At 34.5% G+C, this 15944-nt stretch overlaps 1 protein-coding gene across 1 annotated transcript; it reads left to right on the top strand.

Annotated features, from left to right (window-relative positions):
• Positions 1-70: 70 nt before the first annotated feature.
• Positions 71-14350, top strand: LOC145616724 (protein STRUBBELIG-RECEPTOR FAMILY 5-like). The gene is made up of 22 exons (XM_081671468.1): positions 71-525; positions 1679-1829; positions 2700-2960; positions 3876-3957; positions 4205-4401; positions 5480-5759; positions 6961-7089; positions 7283-7415; positions 7510-7581; positions 7679-7744; positions 8068-8139; positions 8252-8323; positions 9309-9380; positions 9448-9513; positions 10513-10578; positions 10798-11096; positions 11290-11537; positions 11896-12167; positions 12476-12590; positions 13153-13289; positions 13383-13539; positions 14160-14350. Exons 1-22 carry the CDS (start codon positions 290-292, stop codon positions 14265-14267), a joined length of 3291 nt encoding a protein of 1096 aa, XP_081527594.1. The 5' UTR covers positions 71-289; the 3' UTR covers positions 14268-14350.
• The last annotated feature ends 1594 nt before the right edge of the window (positions 14351-15944 follow it).

The following is a 15944-nucleotide window of genomic DNA, read 5'->3' as shown; positions in this document are numbered from 1 at the left end:
TTGTCCATTTGTCAATCCAAGACAGGTCAACATCACTAGAAGAGAGATTGGTGTGTACTTATTCGACAGTCTATCCTTATTTTCACTTCCAAAACCTCATCAATGGCGGATTAACCGGATTATTTCCAGTTTCCATCAAATTCGAATCAATTCAATTCAAACTAAATTCCATAAATTCAATCAAATTTCTTCACTTTAATCCCAATAATCTCAAAATCATCCCTCTTTTTCATTGATTGATGCTTGCAATCAAATTAGGGTTTCGGCAAAGTAATTAGGAACATCAAAAATGGCGGAAGTTCTGGTATCATCATCATCGTCAACATTACCAGAAGTTAGAGAATTATGGTGGGAAAACAAAGGAGGAGGTTGGGCTGCAATTGCTGCTATCTCTTTCATATTTGTATGGCAAATTTTCAAGTTTATTTTTCCAGTATTTCGAGGTTTAATTGCTCGATTTAGACGCAATTCTTCTCATCCTCCTCTTTCTCTCTCCTCTGATGATGCTTCTATCTCCTCTTTTCGGTAATCTTTCATTCTATTTGCTACTATTTTCGATTATAATTGTTTTGCTAAATGCTGTAGTTTATAGTGGAATTTTGTATTTGTTTCTAATTTTCCAGTTTTTGATTTTCAATGTGTTTAGATAATTTGCTATGAATATTGATTACTTTGTATTATATTATGATGTTGCATCGTGGTTCCGGATGAACAAATTAGCTCGAAGATTATGAACATATATTATGTATGGAGTGTGTTACTTGTGATGGGCAAACTAACACTATAGCTGACAAAGAATAAGATAAAATAGCTCGAAACTGAAAATTCAATAAGCTATGTGTGTTCTAGTTTTATATCATGCTTTTGAAGTTAATAAATGAATTGCTACACTCGAATCAAGCCTTTTTAGAGTCATGAGATAGTTACCGATGTCTACTTGTGTTGAATGGATCATTTTATAAAAATTGAGTTACAATGCCCTTTCTTCGGTTTGTAATAGTTGCTGCATTAAACTAACATCATACTATCGAAGATTTGATATGAATTCACTAAAAGATTCTTTGCGATTGTGGGTCTGCCTTTTATTTAAGTATGGGTGTATGAAATTCTAATTGAATCACTCTAATAAACTGGAAAATCTTTTGGGAACATCTTCCGATAGTACTGTACTTCATATGTTTGTTCTGCATGAATGGATTACATTTTTGGCCACCAGTTATACAGGTAAAACACTTTGTTAATCACCGGAGGTATTACCATTGTTTTGTATCACAAACCCCTTTTTTTGGCGGGTGGCGGTTGTTTGTTGTTACACATATCAGTATATTTTTATCAAGTGTAGCTTGTACTTCGTAGAAATAGTATGCCTCTATTGAGTATATGCTTGGGCATCGTGAATCACAGAATAATACTATACTACTATCAGACTTCCTGTATATCTTGATCTTCTATACAATTGTCATCTCCAAATATCAATATCTCTCTATTGCCTTTTTATTCTGATTTTCTATTTGGGCTGTATTTGATCTGCACCAAAGAGCATTGATGTTTATTGTACAGATTTTTCCGATCTTCATGGCTGATTGTGTTCTATGAGTGCAAAGTTTTATGTTTATATACATACACATATATATCCTTTTCAACTTCTCATGTAAAAAATTCTGCGCTTCATCTGCAGAATATCAGACCTTGTATCAGATGGTGATTTGAAAAGTTTGATTGACAGTTTGGATGAGAAAGCCAATGAGACTGAAAATGGAAAATGGGAAAACGTCATTGCAAAAAGCAGGGCTTCTATGTCCTACCAGGCAAAATGCTGTAAACCAAAGGTGATTATTAACAATCCACCATTTTCTGGTTACTTATCTAATTTGAATAGTCTCTTTTTCGGGGGGCATAGGTAGGCATATTTGTCTATTTGACCAAGTGATGAAATTATTAGACTTTTCTGTGTACTTTTTTAGCTTATGTTGGTATCTGATAAAATTTTCTTTCTAGCCAGTTTCCACTGATGTTTTTTGCTTGTTGACTTAGAGTCTACTAGTGCACTTGTAAACATCCCTATCAAGTTGTTTACATAGTGTGCATGGATATAGAGTTGAATAATTTACTTTCCAATTGCTCCTTTCTCTCTCCCTCTTAGGCTTTGGATATGTCAAATACCTTGTGAGTAGAGTCTGAACAATTTTGTGGAGAATATGTTAATGGCTCACCAATCCCTTCATTACTTGCAAAGGACACAATCAGTACCATTCCAGTTGAGTTTTAGTTGTGGAACTCTTTTCATAGTAAAGTGTGTTTGACACTTTGACTGCCTAATGGTGTAGATGTCAAATCGCTTTCTGGCGGGTGACTGTTTGTCTTTTTTCTGGCTAGTTTATGAAGCAGAGATTACTGCAATGGTTTTTGCACCTTTTATTTTCAGTGACCATTTGAATTTGCATCTTTTGATGCATCAACCTTTGAAAGAGATTTGAGTTATATAAGGCTTTCCTATATAAAGGGTCTGTATGAATGAGTAGGTTGTAGAACCACTTTTTTTTTGGGCGTCTTCTGCTCAATGTTTAGTCCCATTGTTAATCCCTAACTGAAGCCTCTGTCATTTCTTGATCCCTATTATTATTTTAAAGCAAGACTTAGGTTGCTTTGATAAACTGCGATAGTGTTTCTGATGTGTGTTTCCTTGTTATTTTATGTAGGATGGTCCTATCAAATATTTGAGTGTGACTATTTTTGAGAATTGCACCCCTGAAGCCCTAAGAGACTTCTATATGGACTCTGATTATAGGACGCAGTGGGACAAAACAGTGGTTGCTCATGAGCAATTGCAGATTGATAAAGGAAGTGGAACTGAGATTGGGAGGACCATTAAGAAGTTTCCTCTTTTGACGCCTAGAGAATATGTTTTGGCATGGAAGATCTGGGAAGGCAACAATAAGACGTTTTATTGCTATTCAAAGGTGAGTTCTTAGACTTTTAACCTTTCATTTTAATCTAAAATATTACCAGAGCTTCTTTTAAGTTTTGTGTTTGACAAAGTTTGGAGTGTGACATACTGTTTGCAAGATACATATAGTGTTGTATACCCTACATTCAGAAAAAAGATTTTGCATAGTCCTTGTGGCCTTATAGAATTTCTATCAACAATGTTGAATTTTAAAATTCTATTATACTCTTTTTCTTACAGAAAAGTTGTTTGATGTGAATTATGATTAAATACTTTACAAAACAATATAGACTGGATTAAATATTCAAAGAGCAGGTCAACTGATTTTCCTGATTCCTGAAACATTGTAGAAAGTCCGAGTTGACATACTGTGAGGTATCATAATCTGTATATGTTGATATGCTTGAACTACTTCTTGATCAATGTATTGTAAATAATTTAAGAAAAAAAATCGGCAGGGCTGCATTTAGGTGGGTGATGGTTGTTATGACTTCGGAGGGATTTTGTTATCATTAATTACTTAATGTTGCTTAGGATGTTTTGTTCCTGTTCTGTTTATATTCTTTATGTAGTATACTGGTGCTTGGCTGTTGCAAAAGCATTAGGAGGTTTTATGCAAGAGGTTTTGAGAAATCATGTATAGGATTTCAAATTGTTTTGGCTAGCTATTCATTTCATCACCTTGTCCTTTCCCCCCCTTTTTGCAGGCTATGTTATCTTCAAATCCTCATAAAATATGTCGCATGTTTTTTATTTTTAATTTTTAATTTTTTATTTTTATACCGAGTCATTGTGTAAAACACAGAGCTTCTTTGTCGATATTAAATTTTTTAACTGCCCCGAGTGTCTTAGCTTTTATACTTTTCTTAGCTATTTTGCGATTGTATTTTTGCTGAGAGTTTTGCCTATTGCTGATGACCTTCATTAGGAATGTGAGCATCCTTTGGCACCTATTCAAAAGAAGTATGTACGTGTTGCATTTTTCAGATCTGGGTGGAGGATACGGCAAGGCAAGTGCTTATATATATTGTTTTCTTGTGCTTTGAGTGCCTGCATTTACTAACTGTATATTTCATCTTTGTGATGGTGATTCTTTTTAGTATTTCTAAAATGCTTTGTCTTCTGTGAAAAATCATCTGAGGTATTAGTGCTCTCTTGTTTAGTAATTGAGGATGTAGAACTGCTATTATGATGAAAAAAATTAGTGGTTGTATATCACAAACTTGATGAGTTGATGGTGAGTTTGTATTGCTTCAGTACCTGGAAGGAATGCAAGTGAAATCAGAATGGTGCATCAAGAAGATGCTGGTTTGAATGTGGAATTCGCAAAGTTGGCATTTGCGAAAGGGATATGGAGTTATGTTTGTAAAATGGATGATGCTTTACGAAAGTATTCTTCAATCTCCTATCGGCAGTCAAGTTCAAAGACGACTGCTGTTTCTGTCATTCAGAAGGTTAGGCTCATTTATTTTTTGTCCTGTTTTTCTGTGTCAGCAAGCTAAAGCTTCCTTTGGAAATATCAGCCATGTTTTTTTTTACATACATGAGTATTTAAAAAAATCCCAACTTAGAATGAGTGATTAGGAATGTGTGGAATGGTATGACTTTAATAGCTGGTCTATAGGGAAACCTTGTTGCCACCTTATCGTTTTATGAAGGGTTGGCTCAAAGTAACAATTGTTTCTGTACAAAGAGCAGGTCAGCATTCTGATGACTGTTGGTCATGTGAAGATGTGAATTACCCTTTTACTTCCATCCCTTTTTTTAACTTTGCAGTCCCCACATATGTAGGGCATCAGGGCATGGAGACTAGAACTAATGTTGTCCAAAAGCTACTACAGCGGGGGCTTTATTGTATAATGAATTGAGGAAATTGGATAGATAGAAAATAATTAGTCAAAGAAAGTATTGAAATTGAGAGAGCTAGACGGGAAAGAAATGGGTACCTCATTTTGGAACATTGTATAAGGAAAGTGGGTATGTGATTTGGGACAGGGCGGAATGAGTACCTTACGCTTTTGAGAAATTTGCAGAAGTCTGTTGGGTGTTTGACTGTTTGATGCTGTAGTGACTAGTGAATAGTCTGGTTTCATAGGCATCTTTTTATGTCAGTAATTCTTTCATAAGATATGCAAATTTGGATTTTGCTTATACCGTGATCATGGGCAATTTCTGATGTCTTATGCTGCAGTGACGTTATCTTTATGGGCACTTCGGATTATAGAAGTATTGACTTTTGCTGCTCTGCTGCCTAGGAAATGTTATATGATTTGCAATTGCACACATGAATTATAAAAAAGGTTATCTAAACAATTTTAAAAATCCAGGTCATGATCAACAAAGACTTAACATTAAGTGGATTTTTTTTTTATCGCATACAACAGTGACAGAGTACAGGCTGCTGTGCTGCCTGTTGTGGTGGTGTACTGTGTGCTAGTTTAGTAGTGATGTAAGATTTTACAGATGTTTTATCTACCTAGATTTCCATCTATATTACAACATGATTGTAGTGGTGATTTATCTTAAATGTAGGTTCCCCGTGAACTAGATGTCATCATCAGAGCAGCACCTTCGGATATAGCTTCTGGTTCTGGTTCTAGCAATGGCGTCAGTGATCAGGAAAATGGACCTAATCCTCAAAAGTGCAAGAGGAAGCCTTCAAAGAAATTGATAGCTAATGGCTTGCTTCTTCTTGGAGGCTTAATCTGTCTATCCCACGGCAATCCGGGTTTAGGTGCCAAAGTTGCCATCGCTTGTGTTTTGAAGAAGTTAAGTAAGCGGGGCTCAACATCTGGTCAGAAGCAGAAGGGGAGCTAATAAAAAAGTTTATACATCTGTCGGGAATTCCAGATATGCAGCCATTGCCCATTGGCTCATTTCTTTACCTCATATTCCAGGGGGAATTGGAAGAAGATAGCAGAAGGATTGTGCTCATTCTAAGCTTGGAGTTGTATATATGTGAGTAAATATATTATACAAGTATATCGATTCCATATTGACTCACATGTGACTTTGCACTTTCCTTGTGCTTAATTTGTGAGCGAAAACCGCAAGAATCCTTAGTCTTGACTGTTGATTATAGATCTGATGACATACAGAGTGTCTTCTGTCATTGTTTCCTTTCGATATGTAAGAGCTATGATACACAAGTTGTTATATTGTTTTTTGTTAGTTGAAATTCATGTAATAAATTATTCAAATCGAATCAATTGAATAGAATTACACTTCCCATTTATTTTCTTTGGAAGTCGTTCTCGTCTTCTCAAGCTCTTTGGTACGGTGTTACCTAAAGTTTTCAGCATATGTTTGTGTAATATTCAGCTATAATTAGTTCTTGAAGAATTTTCATCATGTATCAACAGTATTAAGACTATTGTTTTTTCAAGATAGCTCGTATCATTTCTTCCGTTCAAAGAGAAACTCATATGTTAATATCCTTACATGTAAAAATTTTGTGATAGAATTCAAAAGTTGTTATAATAAAGCCTTTAGAGCTACATATAACAATAATTACGTCAATCACTGCATAATATTGAATATTGACACACATGTCTAAATTAATGCTCATACACAACCCTGGTCGCACCAAAAACATAAATAAAAGACAATCTTTTAAAAACGGAGAGAGTATTTTACAATAGTCGAAGAGAGCGGGAACAGAACAATTGAAGAGGGGGATATGAAGATTATAACAAGATGTTAAATTTTCCAAGAGATGGGGCGAACTCAACGGTTTATCTGTCATCGTTTTCAATTCCCTTATTTTCTCTCTCCCAACATATTAGGATTTTCCTAAATTTGGCATGCATCAACTTTCCACCCAAAACACTAGATTGAAAGAGAGAGCAGAAATGATGCCTCAACAATCCAATTTTAGAAACATACAATTTCTGGGTAGTTCTGGGAATTTCTCCATTTTCTCAATTTTTTTCCTGCAACATTCATGGTGTTCATCTTCAAAATCCCTAATTTTTGTTGATGAATTTGCTGCTTTGATTTGTATGTCTGTCTTTGATCCAATCTGTCCTTTTTGGGAATTGGGTTTTCAGAAATGTCCCCCAATTTCATAGGGTTATTATTATTATGGTTCTTCTTTTGTGGGGTTCTTACATTAGTGCACTCCAAAACTGATTCTAAAGATGGTAATTTTTTTCCTAAATTGTCTTATTTCTTCCCTTTATGATGTGGGTTATTTGAGGAAGTTTGTGTTTGCGGTTTTACTGTTTCGTGTGTGTGAGATTGATCAATATCGGATATTAACATAAACTTTCTCGAGTTTTTGTTATTATATGATTATATGTTGACGGAATCTTTGTTTTTATTTGTTGTATATAGTTACTGCCCTTAATGTGATGTTCACAAGCTTGAATTCTCCTAAAAAGTTGAAGGATTGGGAATCAAATGGTGGTGATCCTTGTGGTGATGGATGGAAAGGCATTGAATGTTCTAAATCTTCAGTCACTGAAATGTATATTCTCCAAATTTTTACAGTATTCAGCAATATTTTTCTTGATTACTTTGTAATTTTTGACATTTTCATTTTTCTTTGATCAATTTTGTAGAAATTTATCTGGTTTAGGACTGACAGGATCACTGGGCTATCAGTTATCAAACCTTGCATCAGTCACCTACTTGTGAGCTTATTTACTCGTATTTGCGTTGTCTTAGTTTCGTAATTGATTTAACCTGTTAAGCTATTGATTATGCATATGTTTGTTTGTCATGGAATAGCGATGTTAGCAACAACAAACTCAGCGGTGACATACCTTATCAACTTCCTCCCAATGTGAAACACCTGTGAGTGTCAAAAATTTCGAACTTGCTATTTAAGTGTGTTGCCTGAGCTTCTTATGATGTTTATTTTTAGTTGCATAATGTGAATGTCACCCTGTGTCTTCTAGGAGAGGTATTCATAGCGAGGCTGTAAAGATTATTGCTCTTTTTTGAGATTTTGATATATAGTTATCCTATTCCATTTTGTTGCTTTGGCTCTACTAGGACTAGCTTGTTTTTACAGCTACTGTAGTTTTAAAAGGCATCAATTAATCATTATTTAATGTGTTTGTTGCACACTTTCGCCAGATTATTGACTGACTTCTTAATACTGCTGTGATTATCAGTGATCTGTCCAACAACGGCTTTACTGGTACTGTTCCTTATTCTGTTTCACAAATGAAAAGCCTTAAGGACATGTAAGTGAAGTTTGCTTTATTATTTATTCTGATCAGAATCATATCTATGGCCTGTTCAAGGCTTCGAGTCATTTGATTCATTGTTAAATTTGTGTATGTTTGTGCACTGCAGAGACCTAAGTCATAATCAGCTGAATGGTCAGATAACTGACATGTTTAGCTCACTGTCAAATCTTGATCTCCTGTAAGTGCTTTCGTCAAACTTGTTTAACTCTATAACTTTTGTTGGTTCATAGCTTCATACCTTTCAATCAGGGCTTCTTTTACTTTGTTTTATATCATGATATATATAGATTACTGGTGCATTATAAGAAAGTTGAAGTAGAAACGCAAGCTTGAATATTGTTTCTGATATAGGGATATATCTTTAGCTCTTAATTGTTGAGTTGGGATTTTGGTGCCCTCTTTTAAATCTTGAAGGGGGTTAGGAAAAAAAATAGTTGTTCAAAGGGACTGAAGTTGCAAGTGCTATATAAAAGAATGGTATCACTTTCAGTTATAATGGTAAGCAACTAAGCATCGGACTACAAGAGGTCAAGAGTTAATGGTAATATAGCACCACAGATGATAGGACTTTTGAATTTTTGCTCGTGTGAATTATTGAATGCAATGTGTTTTAAAGACTGGACATATGATGTAAAAAAAATGTACTTACAGAGAAAAGGGAGGTGGCTCACTTGGGTTAGAAGTCCATTTGTTGCAAACTTGCTATATATGAAGACTGTATTCTCTTGTTTGATAACTCATAAAATGGTCCACATCTGAACCATTATTGGATTTTGGGCTCTGAGCTAATTATTCTTATGAATTTGCAGTCCCAAAATCCCAAATACAATCATTTAGAAGATATTAGTTCAAATTCAAGCTATTTAACTTTAGTTCGACAATTTGAAAAAGTTGAGCCTATAACTCCATTCTTATTTTGAAAATATCTAATCTGAACTAATAACTTGATGTGATGGATTTATATACCACCCAAATAATGTATATATGAAGTTATAGCTTTTTTGGACGAAGCATGGTTTGATGAAGGATGGATTGTCATATTTGCATCTTTCTTAGGTTATGTAGAGACTTGTTTATAATGCATTGTTATCAGATGGATGCTGCCTGTTTTTGCTTAATTCTGTCACTCTGGTGATCATTGCTCAAATTGCTGACTGATGCAGGGATCTTTCATTCAACAAACTATCTGGCAGCTTGCCTCAGAGTTTTGAATCTCTTTCAAGCCTTTCTACGCTGTAAGAAATAATTGCATATACCTTTGTGCCTTAAGAATTCATGAAGCTGAACCTGTTTGTCTCACAGGTATCTTCAGAACAATCAACTTAATGGCCAGATAAATGTGCTTGGAAAGTTAAAACTTGACGAGCTGTAAGTTGGTTACTTGTAGTACTTCGTATGATATTGACTAGATTTTTTATTTATTTATTTATTTTTTTATTTTTTCTCTCTCTCTAGATGAAGCTATGCTATGCATTTACCTTATTCTACATTTCTACTATATATCCTACATAACATGCCTTGATACATAATTTCTGCGATACAATCTTCTCACCAGTTTTCTTACTCATAAAAATCTCTTATTGAGTCTTGATTTGATATTTTTTCTTTTTTCCGCATTCATATATTGCTACATTTTATTTTGCATTTGAATCAAGGACCCTCTTTTTGTAAATCAGGTGGGGATATGTACTGCATACTATTCCCATGTCTCCTGTAATAAAAGAGAACCAATACAATACAATGTTTAATGTATTTTGCAATATGGCTACTTATGTGCTGTGACAGCTGCCTTAATTGTTACTCCCTCTGCCCCATAATGGTTTTTACACTTAAATGGATTTACCAAATAGTTTCACATTTTTTTGGGAGTAAAAAATAACACACATATTTTGTACCTCAAAATACTTTTACAGGCACATATCTCAATGATATTGTCTCTCTCCCTAGGAACGATACATGCCCCGCTATCCATTTTTTAAGTTCTGCAATGAAAGATGCCCTCGCAATATGACAATATAAAGGAGAATTTATACATTATGTTTTCATCTCTCCGAAGGATGTCAAACACTCAAATTTTGGTTGTACCACTTTTTTTTTTTCATTATAAGTTGGAAGAGGGAAAGATATTTTGAGATGGTATGGTGAAGGACTATTGTTATGGTGAGGTGAGGTTGCATGTGGAGTTTACAGAAATATGTTATTGTGAATGATTCGGAAACAAATAGTTCTATCTCAACAGAGTTCAAGTTGATTAAATGTTATTTTAACTTATCTTATATGCTTATGTTAAGCATTATTTCATGTTCAAGCTTGGCATGCCTGCTTTTCTTTGTAGATCTTTGATAAAACTATATGTCATGCTTGCAGCAATATAGCCAACAACAAATTCAGTGGTTGGATCCCTAATGAGTTGACTAAAGTGAAAAAAATAGAGTAAGTATCTGTATACACATAAATTATTGTCTAGTTTTGTCTCACTTTAGATTATTGGACCTCTCTCATCAAAGCTTTTCTCGCCTACTTAAGAGCCTCTTTGGGGGCATTGGGATATTATTGTTGATGTTGCCTTAGATTACTGGGAAGTAACAAATCGATATAATTTGCTTGAGCTTGCCATAGTAACATCACTAACATTTAGTACTATATTTGAAGCATTGAAGGAAATTCTTGGTCTTCTGGGCAACCTCCTCCTGGAATGACTTCGAGTGGCAATATTAAGTCTACCCATATGAGCAAAGGTGGCTTAAGTGGGGCAATGATTGCTGCAATTATTATGGGTGTTTTGGTGGTAATTGCAACTTTTCTAGCAATACTTTCAAGAAGAAGATCTTCTTTCTCTTCAAGTTTGTATGATGAACAAGATAATCAAAGTAATCGCAAATCATTTAATTACTTTGGGTCCAATAGATACTCAACTGAACTGGGAATAGATAAAGACAAAGGCTTCAAAGGTAATACCTTGCTCTTTACACTCTTTACATTCAAAGATTTTCATGGATGTTGAGAAATTCTCGTTGCTGCTCCTGCCATTTTGAGTTGTTTTGACCTAATTTTGTGAACTGTCATATTGTTTCTGTTGATAGTTGATACTTCCTCTCTTGTTCTGATCACTTCTTCGCTTATCATTTGTTTCATACTTGGCAGACCATGACGTAAAAGCTTTACAATCTTCTGGTCCAATTGGTCTTAAGCCTTCACTTTCATACCGCATGAAGTCATTAAGAAATAATGAGCTTGCAAATAATGCCGCTTCTCAAAGAAAGGTGTCTTTTGAAATCACCCCTTATGCATTGGCAGAGCTGCAGACTGCTACTAGCAACTTTGCTATGAGTCGATTGCTTGGAGAAGGATCTATTGGGCGTGTTTATAAAGCCAAACGTCCAGATGGCAAGGTATCGGTAGCTTGAATACTTAAAACTCACTGTAAATTTGTCTCATAGAATTCAACATGTGTTTAATGCTTGTCAATCAGATAGGTTGATTTTCTACTGATGTTTTTTCATATAATTTCAAAGCATAAGACATTTCAATATCCTCATAATATTGGTCCATTGCTGATGATATGTTGAGCCCCCATATAATACTAGGTGCTAAGTTTTTTTTTTTTGTGCTGATTTTGATGTTTAAACAACGTTCTTTTACCAATCTCTAGTATTTCTTATGGTGCTTTGACTTCAGCTTTATATGATCATGAGCATTATAGGATTATACTGTGTTGACTTACAGAGTATGTCTTGATTTGTTTTCTAGGTAATAGTTGTGAAAAAAATCAGCTCTGCGTTCTTTCAAGATGGCCAAGATGAAAAGTTTTCTGATATTATTTCAAGCCTTTCCAAGATTTACCATCCAAATATTGTTGAGCTTGCCGGACATTGTTCAGAGCAGAAACATAACATGCTGGTGTATGAGTATTTTAGAAATGGTTCGATACACGAGTATCTCCACTTGTCTGATGAATTCAGCAGACCGCTTACTTGGAATACCAGGGTGAAGATTGCTTTAGGAACTGCACGAGCTGTTGAGTATGTTACTTCGCTGCATGCTCCTTGGAATGAATATTTAGCTGGAAATATAGAGTATTGTTATATATATGCATGCTCGGATTTGAAAAATGCTTATTGATTATAATGGTTCAAATTTTTGTGATAAGTGAAATATTGAATGCTAATTGATTCATTATTACACTGCTGTGGGAGCTGCATGCAATTCTTTATTCCTACTAATTATTTGAATTTGACATCCTTTTAAAGGGAGATTCATTCCACTATTGCCATGTACATCCTTGTGTAATATGTATTTTTTCAAGATTTTCACACCTCTTTGTTTACAGGTACCTGCATGAAACTTGCTCCCTGTTTCACAGGAGTATCAAGTCATCCAACATTTTACTTGATATGGAGTTGAATCCTCGTTTAACGGAGTGTGGTTTGGCAACTTTTTATCAGGTCAGAAGCTGCTAATGGTTGGCAATTGTGATGGTGCTATAAAGACTACATTCTTGTCTGATGTTTTCAATTATATACTTCCGTATTAGTCCTTGCTTCTAGATCTTCCTGCTAGGATTGCATTGTTTCCATCATAAATGAACCTTGATATGCTCTGTAGATGTAAATCTGATATTTTTCATTATTTCTCATCTGTGGCTGATATTGGGTTCATTTGTGAGATATTTTTAATTGTTTGGACACCTAAGAAAATTTAAATTTTTTAGGTGTCGGATTTGTGTCATCTGTGATTTGTTTGTTTTTACTGCGAGTTGTGAGTTTTCAGTAATCTCGACTCTTAGGCAGAGGAGAGAAAGCCGTTTCCATTGTCAATTTTCAAAAATTATTATGACTTGTATAGGTGTGAACATTTATCTTGCAACTTATGTAACCTTTAAACGGAATACAGCCTTTGTAAAGTTCCAAATTTTTGGTCCATATGTTTCCATCGTTTTCTCTTTTTCTTTGTTTATATCCTTTTTGAAAATCCTTTGATCCTTTTCCTCCTAATTGATTACTCCAGGATGCAACTGGAAACCTTGGAGGTGGCTGGTGTGCTCCAGAATGCACAAATGGTGCAGCTTATACATTTAAGAGCGATGTTTATAGCTTTGGAGTTGTCATGCTTGAGCTGTTGACTGGTCGAATGCCTTATGACAGGTTTGTTGTTTTTGTTATTGTACTTTAAACTATACCATCCTCAATTTCATAGACTGTATTCTCTTTGCCGATTTTTCCTTCATTTCTTTTCAGTACAAAGCCAAAAGCAGAACAATATCTTGTCCAATGGGCCTTATCACAGCTTCATGATATCGACGCTCTTGAAAGAATGGTTGATCCTGCACTACGTGGCCTTTACCCTCCCAAGTCAATTTCTCGGTTTGCTGATATTGTTGCGCTCTGTGTACAGGTGAGCACTAGCTGTCCTTCTCAAAATTTAGTAATTGTGGTTCAGTACTTCAATATAATTAAAAACCAATCTTACCCTACCCTTCTACGTGGCTATACCTAGGTGCGATCATACCTGCACTGATAACTATATGTAATTAAGTATAAACATTTGTGTGTAGGATCCGATAATTAACATATTTGACAAGTTTAGGGGCAGTGTGGGCACTAGGGACAGTTCCCTGATGTCCCCAACCCGCCTAATACCTTCATACCCACTAACCCTCAATAGGGATGCATTACCAGTTACCACCATACGTGCTCTAACCATACATTCCTACCAACTGTTTGAAAATCCATTACCCACCCCCGCTACCTGCCTCAATAACCTAAAACAATTTGCCACCATTTAAATTATAATAAACTTGTTTAGCATCGATAAACCAAGGTTTAATTTGCATAATGCACTCCAAAAAAATGTTTAGAAATATAAGTATGAGCTGAGGCGAGGTGAGTGGGTATGGGGCTTAGGGTGTCAATTCATACTCGTCCTTACCTGTGCCTCCTAACTTGAAGCTTTAATTGCCATTGCATACATATCCAATCTTCATTAACTTCATATTTTCCCTTGGTATGTTGTAGACGGAGCCAGAATTTCGGCCACCAATGTCAGAGGTGGTGCAATCGTTACATCGGTTAGTTAGACGCCCCAGCATGAGCAATCGAGGGATAGATGACTTTGATTACTAGCTGCTTCTTTTTTTTATTAACATTTTTAGACTATCTCGAGTGTACAAAATGTTCATTTTTTTCCTTGATCTGTTTTTATTATAGTTTCTGTTTACATTGGATTATTAAGAATTTTGTCTTAATTTCTTCTACACACGATAATTATGCGTTTAGGCCTTGTTTTGGTAGTGAAATGAATGTAAAGGTCCTTGTGTTGTGCTAAATCTGATGCTGTTAGTTGGATGGTTGGTGAAGTTCATAATACGAAGTATATATATTGTACTGCGTCACATACGTGAGACAAAATTGGTTTAAAGGAGAAACAATATGACAATTTACCTTATTACCAATTTATTTACGTAGTATTAATTTATAAATCATCATTAATTGTAGTGATACATTGACCCAACAACAAACGTCTTAGTCCCAAAAAATTTTGGGGTTGGCTAACATAAATCGTAATAAGAAATCGTACAATTTAAAGAATTGGACGTAGAGTTTGAAAAAGGTGAGTAATCGAAAGAGCATTTAAGAAAAATGAAAGGAGTTTTAAAAGAATTTAAGAAAATTTTAAAAGAGTGGTTAGAAGTCTTAAAACATTAAAATCAAACATAAATGTTTGAAATAGATTACCTTGAATAATTAGCTTACAAGTTGCTCTTTTGAGCACGTGGAGATAAGTGAAGAGATCTAAACAGAAAGAGAAGAGTGGACGCAGCCAAATAATAAAATATTGGAGTAATAATATTTCTCAAACATTGGCGCTCGAGGTAAACGAGGGTGTAGTCTCGTATCTTCAATATCCGGTGGGGTTGCGGAGGTGCTGTTATTCCATACGACTATCATTTTTATCTTGTTCTCGGGTATATTTGGATTTAGTTGTAGAGTTGTAGTGAAGAGTTTTTTTTCACCATTATAAGTTTATAACCAATTTTCATGACTTTGCTATTTATTGTTCCAAATTCAAATTAGTTCCTCCATTTTTATTACTATTATTTAATCTTTTTAATTTAATACTCGATTAATTCATTTTCAGTTTTATTGTGTTAATACGGAGTATAATTTTGAAAAATATTTTCACTATCTAGTTATTTAAATTTTTGGCTACACTTATTATCTTACCCCTACCACTCAAATTATGCATTTTTTTTTTTTGTCTTTCACCATTACACGCAAGTTTAAACTGTCCTCCTTTTGCCTTATTTTTCATGGTTTGTGAATTTACGAATAGAGAGTGATATTTCTTTATATTTCATGAGAAATTGTTGTTTAATGACCTCTAATGATACTCAAACCTTTCAAAATACTTGCAATATTTGTGTGCAGTTTTGAATTCCCGCAAAACTTTCTACTTTAGTATAAAACCACAATTATTTTGCTATTTCTACTCCTCCACATGTGATAATTTTTTGTAGTTTATATATCTTGCAAGCAATTAAAAAACCCTGTTAACCTCAATAATACATTAGTTTATTTATACTATGGAGTACCTACAATTCTTCCTAAATTTTCATGCAAAAAGTGTTGCAAGTATTTAGGAGCAAAAACAAATATCTTATTATTGTCTACTTAACCTTTTGAATACCCATGTAAAAAGTAAGAAAATGTTTCTTTAATTTCTTTATGTTAATAATCAAGAAATCGAAATAAAAAGAATGATCTAAGGGATTTCGCCACACACTTGAAGTGCTATATGTG

This window comes from Chenopodium album, chromosome 26 (assembly GCF_948465745.1).
Source record: "Chenopodium album chromosome 26, dcCheAlbu1.1, whole genome shotgun sequence".
In the NCBI taxonomy this organism is placed as follows: domain Eukaryota; kingdom Viridiplantae; phylum Streptophyta; class Magnoliopsida; order Caryophyllales; family Amaranthaceae; genus Chenopodium; species Chenopodium album.
Note: the sequence above shows the minus strand (reverse complement) of the source record. Positions and strands in the feature narration are given on the sequence as shown.